This window comes from Hemitrygon akajei, chromosome 13 (genome assembly GCF_048418815.1).
Source record: "Hemitrygon akajei chromosome 13, sHemAka1.3, whole genome shotgun sequence".
NCBI classification, from domain to species: domain Eukaryota; kingdom Metazoa; phylum Chordata; class Chondrichthyes; order Myliobatiformes; family Dasyatidae; genus Hemitrygon; species Hemitrygon akajei.
Genome location: NC_133136.1, coordinates 95,764,149 through 95,785,207, shown reverse-complemented (window position 1 = coordinate 95,785,207; position 21,059 = coordinate 95,764,149). Strand labels below are relative to the sequence as shown.

Here is a 21,059-nt window from a genome sequence, read left to right as displayed (position 1 = left end):
ATTGTTAGGGGGATTGAATTTAAGAGCAGGGAGGTTGTGCTGCAACTATACAGGGTACTGGTGAAGCCACACTTGGAGTACTGTGTGCAGTTCTGGTCTCCTTACTTGAGGAAGGAGGCAGTGCAGAGGAGGTTCACAGGGTCAATTCCAGAGATGAGGGGTTAGACTATGAGGAGGGATTGAGTCACCTGGGACTGTACTTGCTAGAATTCTGAAGACCGAGAGGAGATCTTATAGAAACATATAAAATTATGAAAGGGAAAGATAAGATAGAGGCACTGTTGTTTCCACTGATAGGTGAGACTAGAACTAGGGGACATAGCCTCGAGATACGGGGGAATAAAGTTAGGACAGAGATGATGAGGAGGAACTGCTTTTCTCAAAGAATGGTGAATCTGTGGAATTCTCTGCCCAATGAAACAGTGGAGGCTACCTCAGTAAATATAATTAAGATAAGGTTGGATAGATTTTTGCATAGTAGGGGAATTTAGGGTGACCTTATTGAATGGTGGGGTAGGCTCGATGGGCCAGATGGCCTACTCTTGTCCTATTTCTTATGTTCTTATATTTTTAAACTGGAAAGAGTGCAGTAGACATTTATGAGCATGCTTCTAGGACTTGAGGGCTCAAGTTGTAGGGAGAGGTTCAAGACTGAGGGTGACAATAGACAATAGGTGCAGAAGTAGACCATTCGGCCCTTCGAGCCTGCACCGCCATTTTGAGATCATGGCTGATCAGTTACTATCAATACCCGGTTCCTGCCTTGTCCCCGTATCCCTTGATTCCCCTATCCATAAGATACCTATCTAGCTCCTTCTTGAAAGCATCCAGAGAATTGGCCTCCACTACCTTCCGAGGCAGTGCATTCCAGACCCCCACAACTCTCTGGGAGAAGAAGTTTTTCCTTAACCCTGTCCTAAATGACCTACCCCTTATTCTCAAACCATGCCCTCTGGTACTGGACTCTCTCAGCATCTGGAACATATTTCCTGCCTCTATCTAGTCCAATCCCTTAATAATCTTATATGTTTCAATCAGATCCCCTCTCAATCTCCTTAATTCCAGCGTGTACAAGCCCAGTCTCTCTAACCTCTCTGCGTAAGACAGTCCAGACATCCCAGGAATTAACCTCGTGAATCTACGCTGCACTTCCTCTACATCCAGGATGTCCTTCCTTAACCCTGGAGACCAAAACTGCACACAATACTCCAGGTGTGGTCTCACCAGGGCTCTGTACAGATGCAAGAGGATTTCCTTGCTCTTGTACTCAATTCCCTTTGTAATAAAGGCCAACATTCCATTAGCTTTCTTCACTGCCTGCTGCACTTGCTCATTCACCTTCAGTGACTGATGAACAAGGACTCTGAGATCTCTTTGTATTTCTCCCTTACCCAACTCTACACCGTTCAGATAATAATCTCTCTCCTTTCTCCAGCTGTGATTTTGCAATCAACTTCCAAGCTCTTAGCTTCATCCCTCCCCCTCCGGTCTTCTCCAATCATTTCGGATTTCCCCCTCCCCCTCCCACTTTCAAATCTCTTACTATCTTTTCTTTCAGTTAGTCCCGATGAAGGGTCTCAGCCCGAAACGTTGACAACGCTTCTCCCTATAGATGCTGCCTGGCCTGCTGCGTTCCACCAGCATTTTGTGTGTGTTGCTTGAATTTCCAGCATCTGCAGATTTCCTCGTGTTTTCAAAGTGAAAATGAAAGTATTTTTTAAATATTTATTTTCTCATTTTTCCTTAAGGTTACCAGAAAGATTATTAGACGCTTAGTTTCACCTGATGGCACTGAAAAGGAGGAAGTAGTAATACAAGGAGCAGAGCAAGAACCCATTAGAATTGAACATGATGACGGATATTCAAAAGTTTTAAAGCGGACTGTATTAAAGAGTGACAGTGAGCAGTCAGCGGTCAGCATAAAATGCTTTTCTTACTATTTCTACTTTCCTTAATTATGATTTGTTTTTAAGTACACCTACAACGCATTAAGACTAGTAGCATGTGTATCTGATTAATCCCAATCATGTGGGTAACATATTACTATTTGTCTACACATGAGACAAAATATTTCTCTCAAAAATATATGGTCTGTCCAGGTGCTGGCAAATGTGCAAAATCAAAGTCCTTCTTGACACACAGAAGCATCTAATCCAGTATCCTAAGAGACTTAAAGCTAAAATGATGCAAATACAAAGTATGATTCTCAGCACTTATAAAGGCAAAAAAAGATGCATTGAAATTTCAGGTCCTGAACCTTTATCAGAGCTGAATAAAAGAATGCTGGTGAATTATTTTAATGTAGGATTCAAAGAAATAAAGCACAGAGCATGATGGAAAGATACTAGAGACCCCCAAAAGTCAAGAGGAATTACAGGAGTAAATATGTAGCAAGATTGAGAAGCACTAAATGGTAAGGGATTGCAAGAGTAGGTGACTTTAACCTTCCTCATTTCGACTGGGATAGGCATAGTGTTAAAGATGCAGAATTTGCTAAGTGTGCCTAGGAAAGTTTTTACAATTAATATGTAAGTATGTTGTCTCGTCTTAGAGAGGGGACAATATTTGACCTTCCATTGGGAAGAGGTAGGACTGGTCCTTAAGTTTGTCCTTCAATTTGCTGAAGGCTAATCTTTATGCCATTCATCAGGAACTTGCAACGGTTGGTTAGAAAAGGTGCTGAGCAGATCAAGGGTTGTCTGATAAATGGGAGGCTGTTTAAGGTGAGTTAGGGAGAATTTAGAACCATCATGTTACTGTAAGAGTGAAGGAGAAGGCAGACTGGATAGGGGAACCTTCGCTGATGAAGGACATTGAAGCTTAAGTTAGGAAAAAGGAGGCATATAATTAGGTGGGATCGAGAATGCATTCCAGAATATAAGAGATACAGTAGTACACAAAAATGAAATCAGGAAGGCAAAAAGAAGATATGATGTACCCTTGTCAGATAAGGTAAAGGAGATCCTAAGAGATTCTATAAGTGTATTAAGAGCAGAAGGGTAACTAGAGACAGGTCCCCTTAGGATAATTGTGGTCAACTATATGTAGAGGCACAGGAAATGGTGAATGCCTCTTTCTGTATTTACAGTGGATAAGGTCATAGAAGCTAGGGAATACAGGGAAGAGAACAGTGATGTCCTGAAACATATTGATATTATGAAAGAGAAAACGTTGGCAGTGAAGCACATGCTAGTGAATAAATCCCAAGGGGCTAACCAAGTGTATCTTAGGACACTGTGAGAAGCTAGTGAAGAAATTGATGTTCCTTTGGCTTAGACTTGGGTCTGCCATAAGTGTAGTTGCAGATAGCTTGTGTTGTGACTTTTTTAAAGAGGTTTTGGTTTTCTATGTTTCTATGCTTTTAAATTAGAAAGATGGGTAGAGCAAAAAATAGAGATGGATATTCTGAGTGGCAGTGAGTATAAAGAATGGCATAGAGACAGTATGTGCTTTCTTGTCTTGTCACGTGTGTGGCAAGTGTTGGATGCTCATTTGACACGTTTTCAAGACCAACTTGGGATCTGATATGGTGTTGTGATGTGAGGTGATGGGAAGGGATAACTAATATTTAAAGACGGGGAGAAAATGGAGACAGTACAACTGTGGTTCACTCAGAGGTTTGCAAAAAGCCTTTAGCACTTTTGCATAAAGTATTTGAACAAGCTGAGGTTGGAAACATCAGCACATCAATGGGAAGGTGAAATATGTTCAGTATGAGAGGCCGACTCTACAAAGAATAAAGGTAAATATTTTACATGCTTTATTTTCTTCCCTAAGTGGTACCGTAGAAGGAAGCAGAGGTGTCTGAGAATTTCTAACTATAGTAGTCCAAGAACAATACTGCCCAAATTCTTCTGCAATGCTCAAAAATGAGGCAATGAATGCCACCATTCTAAACCTTCCTCACAAGAGAAAAGCCTTACTTATTTACAGCAATGCAAGGGGTCAAGGGATATGGGGAGAGGGAAGGAACGGGGTACTGATTGTGTATGATCAGCCATGATCACAGTGAATGGTGGTGCTGGCTAGAAGGGCTGAATGGCCTACTCCTGCACCTACTGCCTATTGTCTATAATGCAGATAGGGAGGCCATTCAGCTCATCGGATCCATGAAGGTTTCTAGCAGAACAGTTCCATCAGTCTTATTGCTTTTCTCTGCACGCCTGCAACATGCTCTCTTGGATATGCCTAGAAACCTCCTCCTTCATTCTTTTGCTGCTGATTTTACACTAGGGATAATTTTAAACAGTCAACTATGAGGAGAGAATTAGAAAATCACATCAGTAATGCGCACAAAAATCAGAGTTATTCACATCACACTGAGGTTCCAGATTGATAGGGAATGGTAGCTACTTTTTTAAATGACGGACATTTTTGATTTTTAATTGCAAAGTGCTGAAGAGAAAATATATTGGAACAGAATTTTCAGTCACTTAGACTCCACAGCTGAAGGATGTTACAGAAGATCAGGCTGTTGAGGAAAGTTTTAAAACAGAAATAGCATGCATCAGTAGGATTTGAGAATGACCTTCTTGGCTCATCAAATATTTTTAACCTGTCTTTCTAATGATTAACTGAATTATTCAGATTAAGGACAGCATATGATTAGTTTCTATTTTTGAGCTGATTCAGCATGACTGAACTACAAGTGACCTCACTAATCTAAAGGTGCAGAGTATAAATTCAAGAAGGCTTTTGATTCTGAGTGTGATTCTGTATGAGCATTTGACAAGGACAAGATTGTCAATAGTTTATGATATTCAAATGAAAGATTACAACTGAATAACAGCTTGAATAGGATGCTCAGGAGAGACTCTGTCAGTCAAATTACATTGCAGTAAATCAATGCTTGTAGGAGAGAACAGGAAAACAGTGAAAGTATTGATGTAATGGTCTCATGGTTTCTGAAATGATTATTGCCTTTTTAATGCAGTTGCTGTCAGGATTGCTCAGGAAACTGGCCCAGGATTTATTTCATGATAATTGAATTCTAATTCATCTCCAAATGAAAAGACACCACAAGCAAGAAAATTCAGTTCAAGAGAGATAAAATGACATCATTTGTAAAACAATTAAAACTGCACATTAGAATCAATTCTAGGGTTTGTTAGCATATAGATAAATAGCAATGGAATTCTACTGTTAAAGTTACCTCTTCCTCTTGCTCCGGATCTGAATCTGACTCCTTTCCATCCAAAGTTGACAAGAAGCAAAAAAAAAGAGAAGAGGAAAGCATGGAATAATCAGAGCTTTGCAGCAGAACAGAAATAAAGTGTTACAGCTCATCAGCATATTCCAGAGAAGCACTGCACAGCATTAAGGAGAGACAGCTCCACAGCATGAGAAGTTATTCCAGAGGACCATTGCACAGCACAAAAGCAAGCATCTGTATTAATCTCAGAAAGGAATACAGAAAGATTAAATCTGTTCTATACGGATGAAAGTAATGTTAGAGAAAATGAATTGTTTAGTATAAAAGCCTAGACTGTTCTCAACAATGAAAGTGGAGAAATAGATCAGACAACCCAGAAGGAATTAAAACACCTCATCAATAGTTAGTGTCAATTATCAAACCTGATTATGTCAAGGTTTTGCTTTCTGATTACCATAGAGTTATTTACAGTTCATATGCATATTTGGAGATGGTGTATTTTAATTCTTTGCACAAAACCAAGATACAGTGCCTATAAAAAGTATTCAATCGCTTTGAAAGTTTTCATGTTTATTGTCTTACAACATTGAATCACAATGGACTTAATTTGGCTTATTTTGACACTGATTAGCAGAAAAAGACTCTTTTGTGTCAAAGTGAAAACAGCTCTCTACAAAGTGAACTAAATTAATTACAGTTATTAAACAAAAATTATTTGATTGAATAAGTATTCATCCCCTTCAAGTTAGTATTTAGTAGATGCACCTTTGGCAGCAACTACAGCCTTGAGACTGTGTGAATAGGTCTCTATCAGCTTTGCACATCTGGATACTGCAATTTTTCCCCATTCTTCTTCAGAGAACTGCTCAAGCTCTGTCAGTTTGTAAGAGGATCGAGAGTGAACAGCCCTTTTCAAGTCCAGCCACAAATTCTCGATTGGACTGCGGTCTGGACTTTGACTTGGCCACTCCAGGACATTATGCTTTATGCTTGGGGTGATTGTCTTGCTGGAAAACAAATCTTCTCCCAAATCACAGGTTCTCTGACAGACTGCATTAGGGTTTTCTCTGGATTTCCCTGTAAATTGTTGCATTAATTTGACTCTCTACCTTCACAAGCCTTCCAGGGCCTGCTGCAGTGAAGCATTCCCACAGCATGAACACAGCATTTAGTCTGATGGCCTAAAAGCTTAATTTTGGTTTCAGCCAACCATAGAATCTTTTCCAGCTGACTTCAGAGTCTCCCACACGTCTCCTAAGATTTCACGTGAGTTGTTTACCAATACAGGCTTTCTTGTTGCCAGTCTCCCATAAAGCTGTGACTGGTGAGACACCCAGGCAACAGTTGTATGTGTAGTCTCTTCCATCTCAGCCACTGAAGCTTGTAACTCCTCCAGAGTTCAGTTTCTTAGTGGGTTCCCTCACTATTTTTTTTCCATTTCTTGATGATTGACTGAAATGTACGCAAAGGGATATTCAGTGACTTGGATATTTAATTGTATCCATCTCCTGACTTGCACTTTTCAATATTTTGTGGAGTTGCTTGGAGTGTTCTTTTGTCTTCATGGTGTTTTTTTTTGCCAGGATACTAACTCACCAGCAGTTGGATCTTCCAGTTAAAGGTGTATTTTTACTACAATCCATTGAAACACCTTGACTGCACACTAGTCTCCAAAATCAGATTTCCATTTAACTAATTATGTGACTTCTGAAACCAGCTGGCTGCACCAGTGATGATTTGGCACAGTCACTATATGTTTGTTCTTTCAGGTGAATACAATGGAGAAACATAAAATACCTGTCAAATGATACTTCAATATTTGCTCACCCAATTTACTATCATGGGCAACCTGTCAGAATTCAAAGTTCAAAGTAAATTTATTGTCAAAGTACATATATGTCATCATATATGCGGTGGATTTGCTTTACCCTTGATGTAGTGTGTATTTTTTGTTGGATTTTCAAAGAGACTATTTCATGAGACAATGCTTGAAGATTTTGGAAATTATGTTCATCAAGGCTCTATACCTCTATATTTCAATTAGGCAGGTGGTTATAATTTTCACCTTTACCTTGATAATTTGCGTCAGCAAAAGAATTTGTCCCATTTAAACTAATGCTACATCAATACGTTCATTTAAGGTGAGCAGATCTACTTTAAGCACAAAGAGTCAGGTTAAAAGTCTGCCTTCTTTGCACCCATTGTTGGTACAGGAAGAGCAAACACATTAAGGAAGTTGTGGAAGCTAAGAAAGCTGTGTTGTTTAAAAGGGAACAAAGAGAACACAACAGAAAATGTCTGCAGTATTGTGATACATGCCAGGATCACATGTAGTCCTTGACTCTCCCAGAATCAGATTTCAGAGTCCTGCCATCTTACAACAGGGATTAAGTCAGCAGAAAATGCAAAGGAGAAACAAGGGGTAGAAGATGAAATTTGGGAGGATTAGATAAGGAAGAAATTTATGTCGATATGGCTACTATCCTTGTAGAAAAAAAATCTCTATCTTCCAACTTAGAGCAAAATATATACCACAAGGAATAAGATGAAATTTAGCTACTGAAGGCTGGCATGCAAATTCTGTTGATCTAAATCAGAGAAAGCAATGGAAGTTACAAACAGTGCTGTACCATGTGAAAGGGAAAAGCCATGACAATCAAAGATACCTACAAAGCCCTTAGGATTCCAGTCCTGCGTTGGAACAAGTTTATTGACTTTATCATGTCAATAAAGAACATTCATTTTTGAAATCATATTCCTTACAGGAATAAGACATCCAAGCATTTCATATGTCAGTTGCCCATAATGACACTAGCAGATCAAAATTCAGTCTTTGTTACTTTGTTCCAAAAATATTACATTTCTATTAGCTCAAGCTAGTTATAACTGCAGAATTTAGATAACAAAAAACAGTTTTTTTGGCATGTGGAATATCAGACATAGAAACATAGAAAACTTATAGCACAATACAGGCCTTTCGGCCCACAAAGTTGTGCCGAACATGTCCCTACCTTAGAAATTACTAGGCTTACCTATAGCCCTCTATTTTACTAAGCTCCATGTACGTATCTTAAAGCCTCTTAAAGGACTCTATCTTATCCGCCTCCACCACCGTTACCAGCAGCCCATTCCACGCACTCACCACTCTCTGTGTAATAAAAACTTACCCCTGACATCTCCTCTGTACCTGCTCCCCAGAACCTTAAACCTCTGTCCTCTTGTGGCAACCATTTCAGCCCTGCGAAAAAGCCTCTGACTATCCACATGATCAATGCCTCACAACCATGGGACTGAAGTCTTTAACAGTAGATAAAGTGGAAACATCAATAATGAATTTAGACTCTAGCTTGCTAGTGGGGGATGAAGACTTAGTGTGTCTTCAATGGTTTTATAAGACCATAAGGCATAGGAGTAGAATTAGGCTATTTCACCCATTGTGTCTGTTCTGCTATTTCATCATGGCTGATCCATTTTCCCTCACAGCCCCAATCCGTTGCCTTCTCCCCATATCCCTTCCTGCCGTGACCAACCAAAAATCTATCAAATATACGTATTCACAAAGACTTGGCCTCCACAGCTGCCTGTGGCAACAAATTCCACAGATTCGTCACTCTCTGGCTAAAGAAACTCCTCCTCATCTCCGGTCTAAAAGGACACCTGTCTATTCTGAGACTGTGTCCTCTGGTCTTAGATTCTCCCACCATAGGAAACATCTTCTCCACACCCACTCTATCAAAACTCTTCACGATTCAATAGGTTATGATAAGGTCACTCCTCATTCTTCTGAATTCCAGTGAATACAGGCCCAGGATACTGCACCTGAATGTGGCCAAAACCAAGGAGATGGTGATCGATTTTAGGAAGAAGATGGGTCCTGTATACATTCTGGGAGAAGTTATTGCAGTGGTGAAGGAGTACAAATACTTGGGTGTTCACCTCAACAACAGACTTGACTGGAAAACCAACACCAAGGCTGGTTACAAGGAGGGGATGAGCAGACTCTGTTTTCTAAGGAAGCTGAGATTCTACAACGTGTGCAGGAGGATGTTGGAGATCTTTTACCAGTCCGTTGTAACAAGTGAAGCCTTCTTTGTGGCTTTATGGTGGGGGAGAAACATCACTGCTGGTGATGCAAAAAGACAAATAAACTCATCAGAAAGGATAGATCTGTCCTTGGCTACAACCAGACTCTTGAGTTGGTGGTGGAGATGAGGTAACTAAACAAACTGTTATCCCAGGTACCTGAGCAGAGAGATTCGTTGGGAAAACTTAGAGGAGACCCAGTGAGGGAACAGCCTGATGTTTCTGGGGGTAGCAATATATCAAGGAACTCCCGAAAGTGAAAGACTCTATTCCTGAAGGCTTAGTGGGACCATGCTCCAGTGTGTCGCTACAGATAGAGGGTATTTATGCTAAAGCCATACTCGACACCGCAGGTCATGTTGTTGTACTGTTTGTTTTACAACCGCTATCTGATGCATTTACCATTGACGCCACTCAATGCACTGGAGATCTGGGGGCTCAGTGCTGGTGATTATCCATATATAGAAACATAGAAAACCTACAGTACAATACAGGCCCTTCTGCCCACAAAGAAATTACCTTAGAAATTACTAGGCTTACCCATAGCCCTCTATTTTACTAAGCTCCATGTACCTATCCAAAAGTCTCTTAAAAGACCCTATCGTATCCGCCTCCACCACCGTTGCCGGCAGTCATTCTACGCACTCACATACCATATATAACCATATAACAATCACAGTATGGAAACAGGCCATTCCGGCCCTCCTAGTCCGTGCCGAACTCTTAATCTCACTTAGTCCCACCTACCCGCACTCAGCCCATAACCCGCACTCCTTTCCTGTCCATATACCTATCCAATTTTATCTTAAATGACACAACTGAACTGGCCTCTACTACTTCTACAGGAAGCTCATTCCACACAGCTATCACTCTCTGAGTAAAGAGTTTCCCCCTCGTGTTTCCCTTAAACTTTTGCCCCCTAACTCTCAAATCATGTCCTCTCCTTTGAATCTCCCCTACTCTCAATGGAAACAGCCTATTCACGTCAACTCTATCTATCCCTCTCAACATTTTAAATACTTCGATCAAATCCCCCCTCAACCTTCTACGCTCCAATGAATAGAGACCTAACTTGTTCAACCTTTCTCTGTAACTTAAGTGCTGAAACCCAGGTAACATCCTAGTAAATCGTCTCTGCACTCTCTCTAATTTATTGATATCTTTCCTATAATTCGGTGACCAGAACTGTACACAATATTCCAAATTTGGCCTTACCAATGCCTTGTACAATTTTAACATTACATCCCACATTACATACGACGGTTATTTGTCAGTGAAGTTGGAGTTTTTGGAGGCTGATGTGGGAGTGTCTGAGGACATTGATACATGAGTCCTGGTTTGTCTGGACCCCGTTCACAAGGGTGGCATTTCATTTCAATTGCAGATACGATAGGGTCTTTTAAGAGACACCTGGACAGCTCAGAAAAATAGAGGGTTATGGGTAACCCTAGGTAATCTCTAAGGTAAGGACATGTTCGGCTCAGCTTTGTGGGCTGAAGGGCCTGTATTGTGCTGTCAGTTTTCTATGTTTCTATGGCAGGGACCAACACTCCTCTCGGAGGCCTGCAAGGAGAAGGCTGGCGAGAGCTTTCTGGGGACACTGTCCATGAACCCCATGTTTCGAGCTGCTTTTGAGAAAGTGTGTGGCTGCATTGGGCTGGATACCAACTTTAGACAAGGGACTGCGTGGTTCACACAGGCGAAGCCAATGGTGGTATGGCCCGGGGAAGTAGCGAGAGTGATGGGGACTCCCAAATTTCCCAGAGTGCCTGAGGGCGAGGCCCTCTTAGTAGACCTCCAGAAGACCATGGGGGGAGTCGGAATTTCCTGCTGAGGTATTGGTGAGGTTGTACAGGTGAGCAGGATGGCAGTGACTGTCAGGAATACTATGAAGAGGGAGGTCACTTTCAAGTGGGGGATGCCCCTGGTGCACCTGTTCCCAGTGACAGTAATGTCTAGTGTCCCTGTGAGACAAGCCAGGGAGAAACTATTTTAGAAAGGGGGAAAGTTAACCGCTGGGTCATTCGTCTTCGGGAACTCCCCAATTCCTGCGGTTTGGAAGAGGAGGCTGGTAGAGAAGATGTTGAAACTGGAAGGTGTCTTTTCCACTGATGAATTTGATGTGGGTTGTCCCAAGAGCACTCGCCACACTATCTGGTGACCAAGGACATCCCGTTTAGAGAGAGTTCACAGAGACTGGCCCCTGCAGAGGTGGAAGACTTAAGGCAGCATTTGAGTAAGTTGAAGGAAGCTGGGACCATCATCGAGTCCCAAAGCCCCTATGCATCCCCAATAACAGTGGCTTGAAAGAAGAATGAGAAGGTACGGATGTGTGTGGACTACAGAACTCTGAACAGGTGCACTCAGGATTGAAGACACCCTGGCCTGTCTGAGTGGTGTGAAGTGGTTTAGTGTGCTGGACTTGAGGAGTGGATATTACCAGATCCCCATGAGTGAGGCTGACAAAAGAGAAGACGGCATTTATATGACCCCTGGAATTCTTGCAACCTCTCAGCGGGTCAAGGAGAAGACAGTGGGGGGCATGAACTTGCTTGAGGTATTGGTGTATCGGGATGACCTCATAGAGTTTGGATCCACCTTGGAGGAACATGAAGCAAGGCTAATGAAGGTGTTGGGCCACCTGAAAACTGAAAAGTTAAAATTTTCCCTGGACAAGTGCCAGTTCTGCAAAATGTCTGTTAGCTATGTTTGGGCACATAGTCTCAAGGTATGGAGTAGCTACAGATCCAGCTAAGATAGAGGCGGTGACCACTTGGCCAAGACCCCAGATGGTGAGCACACTGCGCTCATTCCTTGGCTTCTGTGGTTACTATCGGAGGTTCATGAAAGGCTATGCAAAAGTAAGTCACCCATTGAATTTGCTTCTGTGCAGTTACCTTTCCTTGGGGAAGAAAGGGAGGGGGAGAAAAGGACAGGAGGGTGGAGAGTATCTTAGCCCATTGGAGCCCTTTGGACCGAGGTCAGATGCAAAATGTGAGGAGGCCTTTCAGTCACTGAAGGAGTTGCTGACTGAGGCACCGGTGTTGGTTTTTGCGGACCCCCGATTACCATATGTACTGCTCACGGATGTCAGCCGAGAGGGTTTAGGGAGCATCCTGTATCAGCATCAGGGCACCGTGTTCATATCCATTGTGTTTGCCAGCCGGAGTCTGTCGCCCTCCGAGAAAAACTATCCCACGTTGGAACTTCTGGCGTTGAAATGTGTGATGGTGGATAAGCTGAGTGACTACCTCTTCGGGGCCAAGTTTGAGGGGAGGATGGACAACTCCCTAAATTATATACTGACATGGCAAAACTGGATGCCACAGGTCATCAGTGGTTGGTGGCGTTGTCTGCCTATGATTTCAGCCTGAAGTACCGGCCAGGAAGCGGAACATTGATGCAGATGCTTTGCCCTGATGACTGCATGAGGGATTGGTCAGGGACGAGCAGTGGGAGAGCGTTCCTGCCCTGGGGGTGAAGGCCATGTGTCAGTTTACCATCACCATAAGGGCAGAGGGAAAGGAGGGGCAAAATCGAGTGGTAGATCAATTGGGAGCTTTCGATGATGCCATCCCCCAAGTTTACTGTAACTTGACGGCTCCGAAGACAAATCAGCTGCCGGAATTGAGTTTTGGGGAAGTGGCAGCTGCTCAGCGAGATGATCTGGGCATTCATACCACTTGGTCAGTGGTCGAAAAGGGAGACATAGCTCAAGCAGAGAGGCTCAAACACACGTCGGTACCTCCATTACTGAGACAAATGGCCTCAGTTGGAATTGCGGAACCAGATCTTATACCGGGTCACATCACCCCCGGACTGACCTCAGCGTTGCCAGCTGGTTCTGCCCGAGGAGTATCGGAGGGCATTGAAGTCACTTCATGATGATTCTGGACATTTGGGGGTGGAAAAGACCGATGGATTGCTCAGAGACCGGTTTTACTGTCCCCGAATGAAGTCGGAGGTTGACGAATACTGCAAGTCGTGCATTCGACGCATATGGCAGAAGACACTGCCTACGCGGGCAGCTCCCTTGTCCTCCCTGCAGAGTGCGGGGCCCCTGGACCTGGTGTGTATGGATTTTCTGTCCGTAGAACCCGATGCCAGCAACATGGCGAATGTCTTAGTCATCACGGACCACTACACCAGATAAGCTCAGGCTTTTCCTACCAAGGACCAGAGGGCATCCATAGTGGCCAAAGTGTTTTGGGAGAATTATTTCATTTATTATGGCCTTCCTAAGCAGATACATAGTGATCAGGGATGTGATTTTGAGAGCAGACTCATCCATGAGTTACTGGGCATGCTTGGGGTCGAGCAGTTGAGGACCAGACCCTATCACCCGCAGAGCGATCCCAGCCAGAGAGGTTTAATCAAACCTTGCTAGACATGCTTGGGATCCTTGAGATCATCAAGAAGAGCAGGTGGAGTCAACACATTTGGCATCTGGTTCACTGTTACAACTGTACTCAAAATGAAGCTACTGGGTACTCACATTATTATCTGATGTTTGGGTATGAGGCGAGGTTGCCCATTGACCTTTGTTTTCGGACTGACGAGGGAGACTTATCTGAAGTATGTGTCTAACATGAGAAGAGAGTTGAAAAGGGCTTATGAATTAGCTGGGCTTGCAGCTGCCAAGCAGAATCAAGGAAATAAGAGGAGGTATGATCAAAAGGTGAGTTTCTCCCAACTGCCAGGAGATCGGGTCCTCATAAGGAATTTGAGGCAACCTGGGATGCATAAGTTGGCTGACTGCTGGGCAGCTAAGCCCTACATGGTGGAGAGTCAGGTGCCAAACGTACCAATTTTATGGGTGAAACCAGAGGATGGGAATGGGCCTGTCAAGATTCTCTATTGGAACCACCTGATGCCCCTGGGAAAAGAGGCGCAGGTAGACCCAGAGCCCGACTGGGAGCCTACACCTCGTAAAAGGACTTTGCAGAAAAGTGGGGTGGCTGCAGGACCAACAGCAGGAGAGGTTAGGCCGGCCCCCACCCCTGAGAGGGATACTGATTCGGAGGATGAGGACCTGGATGTGTGGTATATGTTGCCCCATTGATCGAGGAAGAGACTCCCGGCCCTTCTCCCACTGAGTCAGGTGAAGTGGGGGAACAGCTTGGGTTGCAGCGGGACCCTGCAAGGGATGAAGTGGGGCTTGGCCACGGGACAGAGGGGTCCGAGCTGCAGGTGGGCACGAGTGATAGACCGGGAGAGACCTTGCCACGTAGACTGGAAATCTCCCCAGTAGTTAGATGAGGGGGTACGGAGGTCTCAGAGAATTAGGAGACCATCAGATAGGCTGGCCTACTTAGCACCAGGGGAACAGAGTGTGACCCCGACTGTGTTGGGGAGCTATGTCACTGCCTTTTGCACCTGGATTGGGCTTTGTGTTTTGCAGGATGGGCTGGCGGATTAGCTCAACGTCATGAGGACCTGACTAAATTTGGTGGGGGGAGAATGTAATGCACTGTAAGGATTCACTGCTAATGTAATGGCCTCGCTATAAGGTTTCACTGCTAAGGTAATGGTTTCTCTGTAACAGCGATGTTTCCGTTATGACTGGAGATAACGGGGCTTTGGAATGTGTGCCATCCAATGAGAGGCGTGTTGTTTCTTTCTTGTGGGTGTGGGAGCAGGGATTTTGCAGTCTTTTGTCGGCAAGAGATGAAAAGAGAAGACGCGAATGGAAAGAGTTGGTGGACTGCCAGATGGAGCGGACTTGGAGCGAGGGTCTGACGATCAGCAGCACTCAGAGGAAGTCGATGGGGAACGAATGGACAATTGCATGAGCTCCAACATACACTTACGACTGTTTCATTAAAATGGGCCCTTTGTCTTTTTATTTTCCTTACTAACCATGTAGTCAGATTAAGATTTATAAAGTTCATTTGTTTAACTGCATAAGGTGTACTGTCTGATATTTTGATGTTCGGATTTGTTACCAGGGAACACATCACACAGCATCCACACAAATGAGATTTCTCAGTTTGGCTGGGCCAGAGGCTGTCTTACCCTAGACAAACGTATGCATGCCGAACCTCAGGGTTACAAAGACTAATGTGCCAAAAGCTTTCTTTGTGACCCTAGTATCTGTCATGCAATTTTCAATGAATTATGAACCTGTATCCCCAGATCCCTTTGTCCTTCAGCACTCCTCAGTGCACTGTGTAAGACCTTCCCTGGCTGATCCTACTGAAGGGCCACACCTCACATTAGTTTGCATTCAATTCCATCTGCCATGTTTCAGCACATTTTTCCAGCTGGTCTAGATCCCATGCTGCAAGCTTTGATAGTTTTTCTCACTGTTCATTACACCCCCAATCTTGGTGTCAACTGCAAATTTAACCACATTAATATAGATGACAAACAACAATGGACCCAGGACTGATCCCTGTGGTACTCCACTCACAGGTCTCCAGTCATCTATTACCAATCTCTGGCTTCTCCCACAATACTAATGTCTAATCCAATTTCCTACCTCCTTGACCAACTTCACATGTGGAACCTTGTCAAATGCCTTGCTAAAGTCCATGTAGACTGCCTTGCCTTTATCAATTTTCTTACCCATGACCTATCATGCACAAACCCATGCTGACTATCCCTAATCAGTTTATGTCTATCCAAATACTCATATATCCAGTCCCTTAAAACACTTTCTGATAACTTTCCCACTACTAAAATAGCCTATAATTACCTGGCTCGTTTTTCAAATCTTTCTTAAACAGCAGAATAACATTAGGTTTCCTCCAATTCTCCAGTACCTCACCTGTCGCTAAGGATTATTTAAATAGCTTTGCTAGTGCCCTTGCAATTTCTGCACCTGCCTCCCAAAGAGTCCGAGGAAATACCTCATCAGGCCCTTGGGATTTATCCACCCTAATTTGTCTCAAGACAGCAAACACCTCTTCCTCTGAAATCTGTACAGGGTCCATGAAATTGATGTTGCTTTGCCTCACTTCTATAGGCTCAGTGTCCATCTCTTGAGTAAATACAAATGCAAAAAATTGACTTAAGATCTCCCCCATCTCCTTTCTGTGTTATGAACATTAGACCATTCAATCATACATAGATTTTTGTGGAGGGTGAGGAAAAGGTTTCTTTACCTTGCTGTACAGTGGTAGTGTAATATTTAGGTTGCAAATAGCATGCTGCACAAGACCTCTTGTAGATTTTGGTTCTCTTATGAAGGATAAACGTCCACATGGTTCTTGAGTTGTGTCTCGTACCTGTTAATACATAGTCCAGAATATGAGCTTGGTTTATACATGAAGAAAACAATTAGGAGCCATTATGAAACATAGAAAACCTACAGCACAATTCAGGCCCTTTGGCCCACAAAGCTGTGCCGAACATGTCCCTACCTTAGAAATTACTAGGCTTACCTATAGCCCTCTATACTTCTAAGCTCCATGTACCTGTCTTAAAGTCTCTTAAAAGACCCTATTGTATCGTCCTCCACCACCGTTGCCGGCAGCCCATTCCACGTAATCACCACTCTCTGAGTAAAAAACTTACCCCTGACATCTCCTCTGTACCTACTCCCCAGCACCTTAAACCTGTGTCCTCTTGTGGCAACCATTTCATCCCTGGGAAAAAGCCTCTGACTATCCACACGATCAATGCCTCTCATCACCTTATACACCTCTATCAGGTCACCTTTCATTCTCCGTCGCTTCAAGGAGAAAAGACCGAGTTCACTCAACCTACCTCATAAGGCATACTCTCCAATCCAGGCAACATCCTTGTAAATCTCCTCTGCACCCTTTCTATGGCTTCCACATCCTTTCTGTAGTGAGGCGACCAGAACTGAGCACAGTACTCCAATTGGGGTCTGACCAGGGTTCTATATAGCTGCAACATTACCTCCCGACTCCTAAATTCAGTTCCATGATTGATGAAGGCCAATACACTGTACGCTTTCTTAACCACAGAGTCAACCTGCGCAGCAGCTTTGAGTGTCCTATGGACTCAGACCCCAAGATCCCTCTGATCCTCCACACTGCCAAGAGTCTTACCATTAATACTATATTCTGCTTGAAAGATGAGAGAATGAAACTAGTGAATCATGGACACTTTTTCTTGACGTCTATTTATGGTCATTTATTATCACTTATAACAGGGTGACTTAACAACTTGAAATTCTTCAGTTTATGTGGGATGGTGGAGATTAAGACCTAATGAAACTACAGAACCTTTGAAATATGCATACGTAATGTCCAGCGATATTATCTACACAAACTTCAGAAAGATTTTAATAAAGTAGTTGAAAATATATCTTAATGTACTATATTCTCTTAATACAAATAACGAGTTACTATACCTTGACGAACAGTGCAAGTCTATTTTCTTTAAATGCATAGAAACTGAATAGGTGATGCTGTCCACTCTTTGTAAGGGGTACAAGGTTGCCAAAACAATCAGCGTAAATTGGCTTGCCTTCCAAAACCTAGTGAAACAGTGACAAGTAAGGTGAAATTAAAATAAATAAAAAGTTATTCATGGCTCCATTAGTAAAGTATTTCCAACACATTAGTGTTATTTCCCACAAAGAGGAAGTGGAATACAAAAATGAAAAGGAAGAACAGAAAAACAAGGGAAGTGCAAAATAATCTGGTTGCCTTAATCTAATATTCTCCAACAAAAATAAATACAATAGAAATTTGAAGACAATTTAACTTTATACTTCTTAAATTAAACCACACCATGTGTTTGATCTTGCAAAATTATTCTTTCGAGCACAGCTTCCTTTTACTTCACTGCAGTTCAGGAAACAGCGACAATCTGCACACAGAGTCTTACACCCATTAATGCAACCTCCTTCTCTGGCAAACTTGGCAAGATCATGCACTTTGCCAATTTTTGATTTCACCATTATTATTTGAATGAACTGGCTACTCATTAAAACTCTTCAGTCTTTGTTCTGATACCTCGACATCTCTGCTCCTTGCAACCTCTGTGAAATTTTCCTGCTGTTCCAATGTTTTGTCCACCTTGTCATCTGTCATGCAGAAACATCTCAATCGTGCCTCAATTGGATCAAGTGATTTGGCAAAAACTACAAATTTGGCCATGTATGGTACACAAATAATCTCTCTGTACACTTGTGTGGCGAAGTTCACAGATTCTTGAATCTGCCGACAGTCTATGAGCCAGAACCTGAATACAAGCAGAACAAAACAGACATTTCAATCAGGGTTTACCATCTGTCTGCTATCTGTTCAAGCAACAGTGTAAAATAGAGCATTCTATTACATCAGAGTAAATGATTATGATTAGGGTATTGACAGTCCTGAGCACCTTTCAGTTAGAGAACTGTACTTCAGCTTTCATATTTGGTCACTGTCAACATTCCTTTTTATCCTTACCTTATTAAATTTGATAGTCCTTTTTGAACTTAGCCTCAGCAGCTTTTGAGGGAAAGAATTTGATTACCACTGTTTCCATATAACATACCAAGAAGGATTTCTTACGATTTCATGCTCTCTTGTTCTGGACCATCTTACAGGAAGTAAGTGTTTCTCTTAATCCATGCCAACAAATTACTTAATGATTGTATACTCCTATACTATACAGACTCAATCCTTGTACTCAGGGATAGTAACCTGTGCTTGACTTAAACATTGCTTAATCCCTTTATCAAAGTTCAAATTTTTGCTGTATACCTTTCCTGAGTTGAGTTCTAATTTCAGAGCTCAATATGACATCTATCCAGGGGTTTAACTAAGCCTTTGTAAACTACCAAATTAGCTTTTATTTATTTATTTTTTCTGGCTCTCACCAATTTCACTACTGATTCCTCAATTCTCACCATATGAAACATAAGAAGAACTATCCCCCTTAAGTCCAATATGGACTCACATTTCTCCATTCTGAACTCCACCTGCCACAGCTTTTGCAGTTATTCAAATTTCTGTAAAATTTTACTTGTGTCCATGCTACTTATTGCAACCTATCATGAAGAGTAACTGAAATTCAGTTTGGAAGCTTTCTACAATCAAATACAACCTGAAAAATCATTGATGTGCACAGTTCATATCTTGCCTATGACCCATACCTAGCTGATACATTTGTTGTGAAGGAAACACATTCATTGACAAATGACAAGGGAGTTGTTCCCGTTATATCTTCCCATTGTGCTGGTGTTGTTCCTCCTGAAAAGACAGCAAGCAAAAACAAAAAAAATGTCATTCCAATGTTGAGAAGTGTTTTTCAGTCTAAAAGGAAATAAATAAATACAGAGTATGTTTGTTTTATATACATCTACAAAATGTTAGTACAAAACAAGAAAATTATCAGAAAACACGAACATGCAAGTTAAGACTGCGTTCACATTAAGTTTTGATGAAATATTAAATGATAGTACTGGAGCTTTAAGAACTGTAATAAATATAATTACATACTTATATGCAAATTGTTAAGTGCTAACAAAGATTTGAATACAATTTAAGCAAATTTGGCCTATCAAGTCTGCTGTGCAATGCTATCATCGCTGATTAATTATCTTTCCCAACCCTATTCACCTGACTCCTCTGCTTACCTTGACACACTTACTAATCAAGAACCTTAACAACCTTCAATTTAAATACACCCAGTGACTTGGCCTTCAGAGATGTCTCTGGCAATCAGTTCCAAAGATTCACTACCCTGTGGCTAAAGAAATTCTTCCTCATCTCTATTCTAACTGGATGTCCTTGCATTCTGAGGCTGTGTCCCCACCATAGGAAACATCCTCTCCAAGTTCATTCTCTCTAGGACATTCAATATTTGATTGGTTTCAAGGAAATTCCCCATCAAATTTCTAAACTCCAGTGAGTGCAGGCCCAGAGCCATCAAATATTCCTCATATGTTAACCCTTTCATTACTGGATTCATTCTCTGAACCTCCTCTGGACCCTCTCCAATGCTAGCATATCCCTTCTTAGATAAGGGGCCCAAAATGGCTCACAATACTCCAAGTAGGAAGTATTGAAGAGAAGAAGGCAGAAAGGAAGAAAATTATAGGCCAGTTTGCCTAAGCTCAGTGGTTTGGAAAGTATTGGAGTCTATTATTGAGGATGAGATTTTGGGATAAAATAAGTCAAAGTCAGCATGGTTTCTGTAAAGGGAAATCTTCCCTGACAAATCTGTTGGGAGTTCTTCGAGGAAGTAACAAGCAGGGTGGACAAAAGAGATGCCATTTACTTGGATTTACAGAAGGCTTTTCATAAGGTGCCACACATGAGGCTGCTTAACAGGATAAGATCCTGTGGTGTTACAGGAAAGATACTGACATGGCTGATAGGCAGGAGGCCTTTTCTGGTAGACTGACGGTGACTAGTGATGTTCCTCAGGCGTCAGTATTGGAACCTCTACTTTTCACATCGTTTGTCAGGGATTTAGATAATGGAATTGATGGCTTTCTGGCAAAGTTTGTGGATAATACAAAGATAGGTGGAGGGGTAGGTAATGCTGAGGAAGCAATGCCATTGGAGCAGGACTTAACAAATTGAAAGAATGAGCAATATTTTGCCAGACGGAATACAGTGTTGGGAAATGTATGAGAATGCATTGATGAGAAGCATTGATCATGTGGGTAGTCAGAGGCTTTTTCCCAGGCCTGAAATTGCTAACACAAGAGGGCACAGTTTAAAGGTGGTTGGAAGTAGGTACAGAGGGGATGTCAGGGGTAAGAATATTTACGCAGAGAGTGGTGAGTGCGTGGAGTGGACTGCCGGCGACTGTGGTGGAGGTGGATACAATGGGGTCTTTTAAGAGACTCCTGGATAGGTACATGGAGCTTAGAAAATTAGAAGGCTATGGTAATTTCTAAAGTAAGTACATA

At 42.3% G+C, this 21,059-nt stretch overlaps 1 protein-coding gene across 24 annotated transcripts in view; it reads right to left on the bottom strand.

The window, feature by feature from the left end:
• Positions 1-21,059, bottom strand: part of ank2b (ankyrin 2b, neuronal) — an 874,534-nt gene that overhangs the window by 101,902 nt on the left and 751,573 nt on the right. For 23 of the 24 annotated variants that reach the window (XM_073065114.1, XM_073065112.1, XM_073065128.1 and 20 more), the window contains 5 exons: positions 19,293-19,389; positions 18,166-18,394; positions 17,559-17,684; positions 16,342-16,464; positions 5,153-5,185 (listed from right to left, as the gene is read on the bottom strand). In XM_073065114.1, coding sequence (XP_072921215.1) covers positions 5,153-5,185; positions 16,342-16,464; positions 17,559-17,684; positions 18,166-18,394; positions 19,293-19,389 — 608 coding nt within the window. The remainder of the gene's footprint in view (positions 1-5,152; positions 5,186-16,341; positions 16,465-17,558; positions 17,685-18,165; positions 18,395-19,292; positions 19,390-21,059) is intronic. The other variant, XM_073065107.1, reaches the window with a different exon arrangement.